The 12,452-nt window shown below is 40.4% G+C and overlaps 1 protein-coding gene across 1 annotated transcript in view; it reads left to right on the top strand.

Annotated features, from left to right (window-relative positions):
• Positions 1 to 12,452, top strand: part of NECAB1 (N-terminal EF-hand calcium binding protein 1) — a 185,123-nt gene that overhangs the window by 150,342 nt on the left and 22,329 nt on the right. Inside the window, exons 8-9 of the mRNA XM_025433539.3 lie at positions 2,766 to 2,842; positions 8,163 to 8,216. Of these exons, the coding sequence (XP_025289324.1) occupies positions 2,766 to 2,842; positions 8,163 to 8,216 (131 nt within the window). The remainder of the gene's footprint in view (positions 1 to 2,765; positions 2,843 to 8,162; positions 8,217 to 12,452) is intronic.

Below are 12,452 nucleotides of genomic sequence, written 5' to 3' on the forward strand. Positions count from 1 at the left end.
GGGGTCACCTAATACACAAGGGACCGAAGACCGAGACCCGTAGAACTCATCTGTCTCAAGAAAGGAGCCCGTTAGTTCATACCCTCATTTGCTCCAGGTCCCCTAAAGTGGCCTAAACATATGAGATCCTCATTTCCTCCCATGATGCTGGCAGTTTCAAAGCATATAATATAATATAACATTTCTTGGACTAACACCTTCATAATATTTTAGGTTATTATATTTTAGTGGCATCATTTCTAATAATTACAATCCATTGGAAATGTAGAAATTCATGTGGCGAAACATCGCAGTAATTTCTATAAAGCATGAGTCTGCATATATGCATATGATGCCTGTGTACGTGCACAGGCGTGTATCTGCACACATCATGACATATCATTTTAAAACAAATCAACCTTTAAATATCTAATGTTCCAGAAAAGCAAGGTATTAACTATAGCCTATATTTACACAGATTGTGCTTGACAGGTTTCAAAGTGCTTTCTTGAACACTGTCTATCTTATCCTGATCCTTATATGATAGAGGTTAGTATCTTTTTTACGCCAGAAGTGAAGCAGTTTGTCCCAAGGTCATATGGTTTGTTAGTCCATTTTTACTGCAAAACAACCTCAGAAGCTCAGCAATTACAGTTGCAAAGATTTGTCATTTTTGCTCACGGGTATGTGGTTGATGGTGACCCGGGTGATCTCAGCTGGGTGGGCCCTTTCCAGCCTGTAGCATGGGTTCGGCCCTGCTTCGCACGTAGCCTCCTGGGATCGGCGACTCCTTGGAGTGATTTCTTCTCTTGGCAGGTGTCAGAAGCACAAACAGTCAGGCCAGATCACACAACTCACTTAAAACCACCGGGTGCATCTTAGCTTCTGACTCTTCATTGGCCCAAATGAGTCACATGCCAAACCCAGTAACAGTGGGAAGGGAAACGGACTCGGCCCGTTGTGGTAGGGGTATGCAAAGTTGAGGGGCACCGGCTGTACACATACAGTTCTATAACAGGAAGAAAGTGAAAAATTGGGAGCAGTAACACAGTCCACCGTGTGTTGATTAGGAAATGACAATACCAGGCTCCTGAGTAAAAATACAGATTTTTCTTTTGCACTTTAACCATTTAGAAAACAGAGTGAAACCCAAAATATCCTTCTAAGGAATTTTGAAGTGACAGTCACCTTAAGTCCTTTTAAGAACAACGCAGAATGGAAATGTGTTAACTAATTTGTAAATTAAAAAACAGATATAAACTGTGTTTATACAGTGACAATGATTTCTATTATAAAGCACCCTTATTCTGATTTTTTTTTTTTTGGTAGCTACTTCTGTGTGCTCCTGCTTATTTTTGCATCATAATTTATGTGATGGGCTTTGAGAGGAGTTTTTACCCAAGAATGCAGAGAGAGAAGTGAATTCTACTGCTTTATAATTTGGTCTTAACTTCTTACCATTCAAAGCTAAAACAAGGCTTTTTAGTTTGAATTCGATCACATCCTCCCATCCAGAAATAATCAATAATATTGTTTCAGCAAATACCTATGAAATCATTTTGAGTGAGCTGCCATAAGGAGGATACACAAAGATGCCAGGATGTTTGTGCAGGGGCTCAGACCACAGATACTCCCTTTGCACCTTTTTTGAAAAGATTTTATCTATCTATCTATCTATCTATCATCTATCTATCTATCTATCTATCTATCTATCTATCTATCTATCTATCATCTATCTATCTAATCTATCTTAGAGCCAGAGCCAGAGAGCACAATCAGGGAACAGCAGAGGGAAAGGAGAAGCAGACTCCCCAGTGAGCAGGGAGCCCGACATGGGGCTCGACCCCAGAATCCTGGGATCATGACCTGAGCTAAAGACAGATGCCTAACCGACTGAGCCACGCAGTCACCCCGCTGAGCCACTCAGGCACTCCCCTGTTGCACCTTTGAATAATCTCCAGGTCATGAGTTCTAGCCCCATGTTGGGTGTCGAGCTTACTGGAAAATCAGTAATAAAATAAAAGATACTTAAACATTTTTTAAACTAAAAAAATAATTATAGCAGCAATAATAGGAGCAGGATTTACATAATGCTGGATCTGGTGCTGGATGTAGGTGTGTGCTCATGTTCACACAGACAGACGTAGACCTCATATGTATGCACGTATATATGTGTGTGTATTTATATATGTATCTGTTGTAATTTAATCCTCACAATGACCATGTGGCCAGTGATGATATTATTGCCATTTTAAAAATAAGAAAGCCGAGGCCAGAGGAGTCAAGTAATCTGACCACAATCAGCAGATTTCAGATTCTGCACTCTTCCCTGCGGTGCCATGGCCATAGTGTCCATGCTTATTCAGGTTGGTCCCTAGGAAAGGAGCCACCAGCTTCCTTACTGTGGTCAGGCCAGTTACTTTCCCGGCTCCTGCCACTGTCCCAGAAGCAGATTTAGAATTTCTGATTGATGCTTTCCTTTTTTCAAAAGAAAAATCAGCCATCTCATGGGGTGGTGAAAACGGCTCAGCGGGATCTGTTCTTTGACCATCAAAGGCCAGTACAGGCAACAACATAAAAAGCACAGACTTGTGCAAATGAACCCGCTGGGACACATGGTCTATGGAAGTCAATAACTTAGAAAGCACTCACGTGAATCTATTTCTTAAAAGGGTGGTGACTAGTCAATGACACTGTGTGCTTCCTTCGGGGTAAAAGGAAAGTTCTGAGATGCCCCAGCATTCCTGCTCTGTTTAATACACTGCCCTCATGATTTTCCCCTCAAGCCTTATTAGAAGAAGATAACCAGTGGATGACCCAGATCAATAGACTCCAGAAATTAATTGATCGACTGGAAAAGAAGGTAGGTGCTTCCTTTTCTTTCTTCTCCCTCTCACTTTTCAGTACATTCTGACCCATTTTCCTCACTGCATTAATATATCCGTGGCTGCCCCACAGATAGAATAACAGCCAGGAGCTCCATGAGGCTACAAGTGGCTGTGGCTGTTGGGTAGTTATCTAGGCATTTCTGTGAAAGCAGATACAGGAACTCACATTAATTCTCAGTCCCCCTACTCCTACCCCTAGTCATATTTGAAACAGGATGTAGAGGGGCGCCTGGGTGGCTTAGTGAGTTAAATGTCTGCCTTTGGCTCAGGTCATGATCCCAGGGTCTTAGGATCAAGTCCCACATGGGCTCCCTGTTCAGTGGGGTCTGCTTCTCCCTCTGCCACTCCCCACTGCTCACGTGCGCACGCTCTCCCTCTTTTTTATAAATCAGTTGATCTTAAAAAAAAAATAGGATGTAACATTTCAAGTTAAATGAATGTACTGCATTGCCTGCCTCTTTGGTTATCAGTGCTATAGGGAGCAGTATGCTTGACTGATGCAGATGGCAGCTCTTAGGGACAGCCTGGATATCTTGGGAATTTTCTGGAATGATTCAGGGAAGTGGTTGTGTCATATACTAAAAAGATGAAATTACAGTCTCAACTCCTATAAATTAGCATGTTAACTGATGAATTTTGGCATCGGAACTACCCCGTGAGCAAGCAAGTAGGGATGTGACGAGTTTTTCAAATCTATATTTTGTGTTTCCAGTTATTTTTATTGACAGAATCAATTAGTGCGTGCGGTCCTGACATTGTAGTGGTGTTCCCCTGAAACAGCTTTGACAGGAGAGGCAGGTTTTGCCAGGAAGTAAGAATATGTGTTTTCTGTGCGTGCCAGGTGCCAAGAAGAACCGTTTATGTTTGAGACAGTTACTCACTTTGAAGAACCCAACAGTCTACTTGTAAAATTAAGCTTTATAAATAAAAATGGAGTTAACAGATTTTTCTTAAAACATGTGATAGTACAGAACCAGGTTCATAGTTAAGGCTCAGTAAATTCTTGCTGACCAACTGCAAAGATGGTAATTGCAATCTACAGATGCTTCCTGAGGGAACGATCACTGTGAGCCAGGTGCTTGGCAAGGATCTAGTGCGGCAGGAGGGGCTTCAGTTGGGCCCTAAAATGATGACGATTAGGAATTGTTGTTTAGGGAATCCCTGGGTGGCTCAGCGGTTTGGCGCCTGCCTTTGGCCCAGGGCGCAATCCTGGAGTCCCAGGATCCAGTCCCATGTCGGGCTCCTGGCATGGGGCCTGTTTCTCCCTCCTCCTGTGTCTCTGCCTCTCTCTCTGTGTCTATCATAAATAAATAAATCTTTTAAAAAAAAAAAAAGGAATTGTTGTTTACAAGCAACAGAAATCGCCTCTTTTTTCTTTTTTTTAAAGATTTTATTTATTCACGAGAGACACAAAGTGAAGGCAGAGACACAGGCAGAGGGAGAAGCAGGCTCCATGCAGGGAGCCCGATGCGGGACTCAATCCCGGCACTTCAGGATCACACCCTGAGCGGAAGGCAGACGCTCAATCGCTGAGCTAGCCAGGTGTCCCCAGAAATCACCTCTTTAATCAATTTTTTTCTGCAAGGATACGGGAGTGCTCACAGAATCAACAGGCGCTGTAGAAACTGGGATTCAGGAAAAGTCAGGAGACAACCCTAGGGATTTAAGTGAGAAATACTGGGTGGTCCCTCGGGCTACTGCTCCTGGAATAAATGAGTTCCAGCCATCTCTAGTCTGTTGATCTTGTGCTCAAGATTTCCAGGGGTAGAATCTGGTTGGTCCCAGTCTGATGACTTGGATAAGGGAGGGAAAAAGCATCTTGTTTGACGGTCCCAGAGCACTGTATTGAAAGGAGAAGAGAGAATTCACTGAAAAGAAAATGTATTGTCATTAAAATTGCAATAAATGCCAGTCTGCTAACCAACCAATGAACAAACAAATATTTGCTGTGGACAAGTAAAATTTTAGTAAAAAGAGAGCAGCTAGAGAGGACAGTCAGGTAAGGATGGTAGCATGAGTAAACCTTAAATAGGCCAGCCTGGTTGGATTCTTTCGTTTAGGTACATGGTAACAAGTAAGATTGCATGGATGGATAGGGGCCATATTATGGATGGCATTAAATAACAGAGTAAGGGATGTGGACTTGGTCTTGGAGAAAATAAGAGGCATTTATTATTTTTTGACAGGTAAGTGACATAACCAGAAACATTCTTTAGATAGAAAATTGGACAGCAAGAATTCAAACTGGATTCAAACAAGAAAACTCAGAGCCACCAAAGCCCGCTGAAGCGATGCCATTAAAGAGCGGGTTGTACGTCTGAGCCCCCTGGGATCAGGAATGGCAAGAGATGGGCCTGGCCAATGTGACTGAAAAGAAGATGGCAGATTTGAAAGCCTTGAAGTGAAATAGGAAAGGCCATTGAATGGGTATAAAGGGTAAAGCACAGGGGGATCTCAGATTAGAGTCTGAGGATTTGAGCCTGACCGCCTTAGTTGTGTCATTAGCAGAAAGGAAGAGAAAAGTGAGAGATCACGGGTAAGGTGAGGCGTGGTGAACACTTGAACGTGTTGATCACATGTGTTGATTTCAAGATCCAGTAGGCCCCTTGGGCAGACATGTTCGGTTACATGTTGATAAGTCAGGTCCGCAGTTTAAGATCTTAAGAGCCGTCTCTACAAAGATGAACGCTCCAAGCCCTGAAGTTGAGGAGGATCTCTGAAAAGGAGATTGTGTGCAAGGAACCAAGTCCAGGGGAAGAAACCTTGGAGAACTCCAGTCCCTCTGCCACCATGTCCTTACTTGTTACATTTATGTTGACCACTAACCAGGCAAATAACCTAAACTTAGAGCTTGCTACTCTCCAACTTTCTTCCTTCCTGATTTTATTAATTGGTATGCGAGCTAAGATTAAACATGACCGTAAGAAAAACGGTGGCTAAGGAAATTAGCTTCCCAGTCGTGGAAGACGTGGGAATGCGTGACCTCTATTTGGAAAACAAACCCTGTTAAAACATAAAGACTCAATTGTTACGTAATTTCAGATTCATTTAAAGAACATAAATACCTCCTTTTAAAAATAGGTTCGAAGTTCTTGGCAAACCTGTCTTTATTTGGTGTCTTAACTTTATATAGCTATTTTTAAAGGAAGGCTTAAACTTAGGTCATGCCTATTTTTTTTTCCGCAACTTTATATCAAAGTATTATCACATCTCTTTCTTTCCTAGACTTTTTCTCCCTCCCTTCCTATGAAAGGGTTTCATTTTGAGGACACCGTCTGAGAGGTTTGCTGAAAGTATGATGTGCTGGTCTTCGGCATTGGGTCCCAGCTGTGTGGGGCTCAGCATGACCTGTCTTAATGAATGGAGAGGCAGTGCAAGTTCCATGTTCTTCTACAACTTATTCTGTACTGTGAATTAGGCTTTTAGAGGAAAAACTACCCAATTGCCAAACAGTAGCTAAGTGCATGTCATTTCACAGCTGACTCTCTTGTCTCCTGCAGCTGTTGGCGCCGGGTTTGATCTCCCCCATTAAAAGGAAGTGTACCTGCAGTGGAACACCTGTTATCTTTTCTCTGCACTTAGTACGATAAATCCTTCCTGCACTGTAAACCAAGCCCAGTACCATTCATGGGGAGTGGGGGGTGGGGGTGTAGGCGGGGATAATACTTGAAATTTCTACAAGTTCCTTCAGGCATTCATTCTTCCCATGAGAATTTCTGGAGATATACTGAGATTAGATTTTATGTTTTGCTTGAGCTCTGCAGAAAACTGTGTGTCAAATAACACAACAGCAGCAAAACCTCTTCGACTTTCATGACGCCTTAAGTGTATCATCAGATCACAGGATGTCCTCATTTGAAGGAGTAGAACTAAGGATGCTGCGTTCATACCACTTGTTTTAGGTGTTGTTCTTAACTTAGAGAAGATGGAAGTGAAAAGCGTACCTGAGCTGGTGTCAGGGAAAGAGTGGTCAAGGAGATCACTGTCGTTGCAGTTTCTACCCGTAGGTTATTCTTTAAGATTCAGCTCACGTGCATATGCATTGCATCACTTTGCCTTCAGGGAAAAGCTGTGATTTCTTTTTTATTTATTTATTTATTTATTTATTTATTTATTTATTTATTTTTATTTTATTGTTTTTTTAAAGCTGTGATTTCAATGGGGCACTCACTCAGCCGCTCATTTACTCAATAGTGTTTATAGAGCGTCTGCTTTATGTCAGGTATTGTTCTGGCAGTGGAAGTACAGCGGTGATCCAAACAGGTAAGGCCCTTGGTCCAATAAAGACAGGAAAATCAGTAAACAAACCAATGAAACAAGGTGACCCCCAATCGTGAAAAGTACTGTGAAGACAAAGTAAGGCAGGGTGGTAGAGACACGGCACTGAATACTTAAAGTGGGTGATCCAGGCAGGTTGCTCTAAGGAGGTTATGTTGGAGTTGAGGCGTGAGAGAGGAGAAGGAGCCAGCTAGATGCATTCCCTAAGGAATAGAGAATTCAAGGCAGAAGAAACAGTAAAAGGGAACCCTAGAAAAGTCCAAATAACTTGTCTACAGTTTTACAAGGGAATAGCAGCGTTAGAGCTACGGAGCTGTGTCTTTAACAAGCTTATATTATTTCAGACAGTCTCAATTTCTACAATTTTCAATTTATTTCTTATCTACTTGAAGGGATTATTGCACATAATCCTCACTTACCATAAAGCTAGGATATATATTCTTAGAATGAAGTCCTCAGAGATTACATGCTTAGTTTCACCGGAGACATTAGCGCCGTCCATTGATCACTGCAGAAGAGTCTAGGATCTTTTTAGTAGTCGTTGGCTTTTAGAAAAGATCAGTAATGTTTTCAATTGCTTTTGAATTCATGTTTTAGTGATGTCACATTATCACTAGAGTATAAAAGTATTATTGCACTTCCACGAATGTCCGTCATGATCTCTGAGAAAAGTGGCGATCAGCACTGACAGCAAGAGGTCAGCCTCGTCATCCTTGGTCTTTCCTGACCTATCCTTTCCCTGCTTTAATGAATCTGCTCCACTTTGTTCTCTTTTGATGTCATCAGTAAACTTAAAGTAAGAACAAATTAAACACATCTGAAATGGCTTTTTACCATTGATAAATAGGTAAAAGGGGCTTTACTAGAACGGCTTCATTTTTAAAATCAGAATCATTCCGTTTCCTTTAAGATAATGAGGTCCTTTTGGTACAATATTAGCCATAAAAGAGTTACCACTCAAGTATATGGTATTTCCTGTGTCTCACTCCTGGTGCCTTCCTTCCCTATTTCTTGAAGGATCTCAAACTTGAACCACGGGAAGAAGAAGTTATTGAAGGGAATACTAAATCTGTGAGTACTTCTTTTCTAGATCAAAATGTTAGAAATATGTACTCTGAAGATATGATTTAATTTATTCAAAATTAGTTACTATCTCCATGAAAATTTGAAAAAGTAGTATGGAGGTATATTTTATTTTGCATGGTAGTTTCAAAATCGTGATTTGTAGAAAACGAATGCCTACTTTACAAGGTTTTTATGTAAGTACTTGCATGTGTTGTGTGCAAAATGAGAATTTTATGCATATATAAATCACTGAGTTATTGAATAATTGAATGAATGTGATTGGCCAGAAGGGCGACATTCAAATTATATTATGAAAAACACTGTATCACAAACAACAACCCTGCGAGCCTGAGTGCTGCACCTGAGCTGAAGCTTGATGCTATGCAGTATTGTATCTCAGCTTTTATCCTAAGGCCAGGCACGCTGTAAGTGCTCAGAAAGCGTTTTTAAAGAAAAAAAAATTGACATTTAGAGAGGAAGGAACATTTATGCTCATAAGGAAAAGGTGTCTATCCATAGTGGTGGCCATTTATAGAGATTGGAAGAGAACAGACGAAGTGATGCTAATAGGCATGGAGACACAACAAACAAAGAGGGTTCTGAGAGCAGCTTACTAATGGTGCTATGATTAGAATCCCATAGATGAGGACTCTTTCTCCCAAAGACAACTTATATTTCACTACGTGTTCAGTGTTTCTGTTCCTCCAAAGACAGGGGTGTGTGGTCTGTATTAATTCATCAGGCACCCAGATTTCTAAAGGGGTACATTTGGGTGGGAAGCAAAATGTTTTTTGTGAAGGAGAGAAGGCTGTCGACTGCACATACTAAGAATACTATTCCTAGCCATCCCGTAGGCACAGGACTGTGACCTTGCAATCTTGCATCTCTATCATCAATTAGATTTGCATGTGGAAAAAGCTCCACTCCAGTCAAGAAAACTGAATGTCTCATTTCTAATATTGAGAGAGAGAGACCATCATCGTCTCTTCTTACGTAAGTTCTTAACCTGTGACAATTCTCTCTCACTAGCTAAGTGGGAGAAAACTTGTCTAAGGATTGCTTATGGAAGGTAGCAGACTGTTCCATTCTCTGGTCCCTGACAGAAGAGAGGCCAATGTCAATTGTAAAAGATTTATCAACCCACACAGCATTACTAACTCAATAGTACATAGAAGTATTAAACAAAATAGGATTGGGCAAGATGGTTCAGCAGTCAATATTAGTTAAAAAGCAGGAAAGGGTATTCCTTAACTATTGTTAATGACACGTAGAGGCAAAATAATTATGTTCTTTGGGAATACACATCTAGTAATGATTTAAACAAGTTTGTTTTCCTCAGAGATACCAATATGTGTCATGAAAAGTTGTATTTTAGGGCGCCCGGGTGGCACAGTCAGTTAAGCATCTGCTTTCGGCTCAGGTCATGAGCCCAGCCAGGGTCCTGGGATAGAGCTCCGCATCCATCCGGTCGGCTCCCTCCTCACCAGGGAGGCTGCTTCTCCCTCTGCCCTTCCTCTCTGCTTGTCTTCTCTCACACTGGCTCTCTCTCTCTAAAAAAAAAAAAAAAAAAGTTGTATTTTATCATTAATGGTGGTGATGCATCACCATCAATTCTTATGAAACCTGTATGCAGAATGAGCAAAACAGGTCTCCACCATCCACAGCCAGAGCTCAGCATTGCATGCTCCTTTGTGTTCAGCGATTTATCTTGGTGTCCAAAACCAGTTTTAGACTTCATTGATTAGAGAGGTAATTTTCCTTTTCCATTAGCGAATACCTGAGAACCTTGAAAAATAAGTTCCACATAGGAAAGCAAAGAATACATTTTTATGATACACTTTATTTTTTTAAAGCTGTTCCTTTCTGAGCCTTTGCTACGTACCAAGCATTGTGCCAAACACACACATCTATAATTCACTTCATCCTCATAAGAGCCAGACGAGTTGGTGCCATCATTAAGCCCATTTTGCAGATGAGAATTAAGGTGTGGAAGGATTTAAATACCCTAGTCAGACCCCAGGAGTTCTACACGAGACCTGCACCCCATACCATAATAGTCCGACTTCACTGTTTGGTGCATTTCTGGACATTAAAGTGGAGTTGTTCTTTGCCAGTGAGGGTGTGAGCTAACATGACTCCATTTCATGAGATTTCCTACCATGAGAGCAGATCAGTAGTATCTGGTGGGCTTATTTAAACACACAGCAAAAGTCCCAAACCCTACAAGCTCCATATCTAGTTTTCTGGGACGTGAGTCATTACATAATGATGAGTCTAGGATATTATTTCTTTTTTTTTTCTTTTTAGGTCCTTTTTTTTTTTTTTTCTCCATGAGCAGAGTATGAGAAGTAACATCTATTGAGTATCTATCCTGGGCAAGATTTTTACCTACAATATTCCATTTAATCCTCCCCCAATCTCTATGAAACAAGTACCACTCACTGCTCCAATTTCACTCCGTGACCAAGGATGAAAAGATGAAGTAACTGGTTCAAGGCCATATAGCTAGTAAAAGTGAAGTCAGGTTTTTTGTTTGTTTGTTTGTTTTTGACATGATAATGGAGATAGATGAAAGACAATGATGTAGGGCTCTTGAGTTTGCAGGACCACCTCAAATCCTTTCCTGGAATGAATAGTGCATAAATGAAATTTATTAAAGAGCTTTTAAGGGATCCCTGGGTGGCGCAGCGGTTTGGCGCCTGCCTTTTGCCCAGGGCACCATCCTGGAGACTTGGGATCGAATCCCACATCGGGCTCCTGGTGCATGGAGCCTGCTTCTCCCTCTGCCTGTGTCTCTGCCTCTCTCTCTCTCTCTCTGTGTGACTCATAAATAAATAAAAAATTTTAAAAAAAAGAGCTTTTAAGAATGGTCAGTGGCTAAAAGCAAAAGCATCTTTTGCTTATTTGACCACCAGCTTCATGCCAGGCCCTGGAGGAGGGTCTAGAGAAAAAGTGGTGAATATTGCAGGTGCTACAAGACCCCAGAGGACCTGCAGTGATTCAACAAGCAGGTCAAGTGATGACAATTATTATAGAAAAGCATAGATTTGGACAGCAAGGGAATTCAGCTCAACTTAGGAGGCCAGCAAATGCTTCGAGAATGACATAGTATTGAAGATGAAATAAAAAAGAATAAGTAGGAGTTTGAAACAATATTTATATATCTTTTACAACATTGAATTTTTCCAATGTTGTACTAAAAGAACAGTTGTTCTAAGGTGCTACGTAGGAATATTAAAATGTTCCAAATGATTTGTCACAAGCATTTTATAAAGACATCAACCTTCACAATTTATAATTTTACTCTTGTTATAATAAAATAGGAAATGTACATCAGAGAGAAACTCAGATCTAAAATCCAAGACTATCACTTTATGGCTCATGGAAAATTGGGGGGTAATTTCTTCTAGTTGTCAAATACTAGGCAGAGAGTATGAATCATTGAAAGGTCAGTATGATTTTTGGAGGGAATCCAGCCAGACCACACATCCTGGATCTGGCCAGGTATATTTATCCACCCAGATCCTTTCTGCTTGCTGCCATTGTATGCTTCACATGGCACTTTGTATTGCACAACTATTGGAAAATGATGACAATTTCCTAAATATTTTCTATGTTCAAAAGGGTTCTTTTTGGATTCAATATAATTTTAAACAAGGTTTGATCACATTCTGGTGAGTTTCAAAAGCTGTAACTTTTCTTGAGCATATTGTTGTTTATACCAGAAGAACTTATGCAATAGGAATTTACAAATCTAATTATTTTTCTGCTTTTCGACCCTCATAAAACCTGTGAATAAAAAAAAAAAAAAAAAAAACAAAACCTGTGAATAATAATATTTTGTGAAGTAAATTAATCCTGACATACAATATCATGTGTATTGGGGATTATTGCCATCAAAGATGTCATGGACTATTAAAACATAGTTTTGCTTTGCAATAGCTATTATGAGATTGAACAAGAACACACAAGAAAGGCTGTTACATATCTAAAGATGTGCTTGGAACACAATGGTAAATGTCATAAATAGAGCTAGAAAACATGAAACAAATTAGTTGCATTTAAAATATTTCTGTCTCCAGAGATTAAAAAAGCTGAAATTTCTGGAGAAAAAAAAATCCAAGAAATCAAAGGTAGATGCCACTAACCTAATGTGACTAGCAAACACTGTTCTGTAAATATTTCACCATAATTCCATCATTACAAAATCCCTATAAAGTAAATAATAAAGGCTAAGCCCCT

Source organism: Canis lupus, chromosome 29, assembly GCF_003254725.2.
Source record: "Canis lupus dingo isolate Sandy chromosome 29, ASM325472v2, whole genome shotgun sequence".
Lineage (NCBI taxonomy): Eukaryota > Metazoa > Chordata > Mammalia > Carnivora > Canidae > Canis > Canis lupus.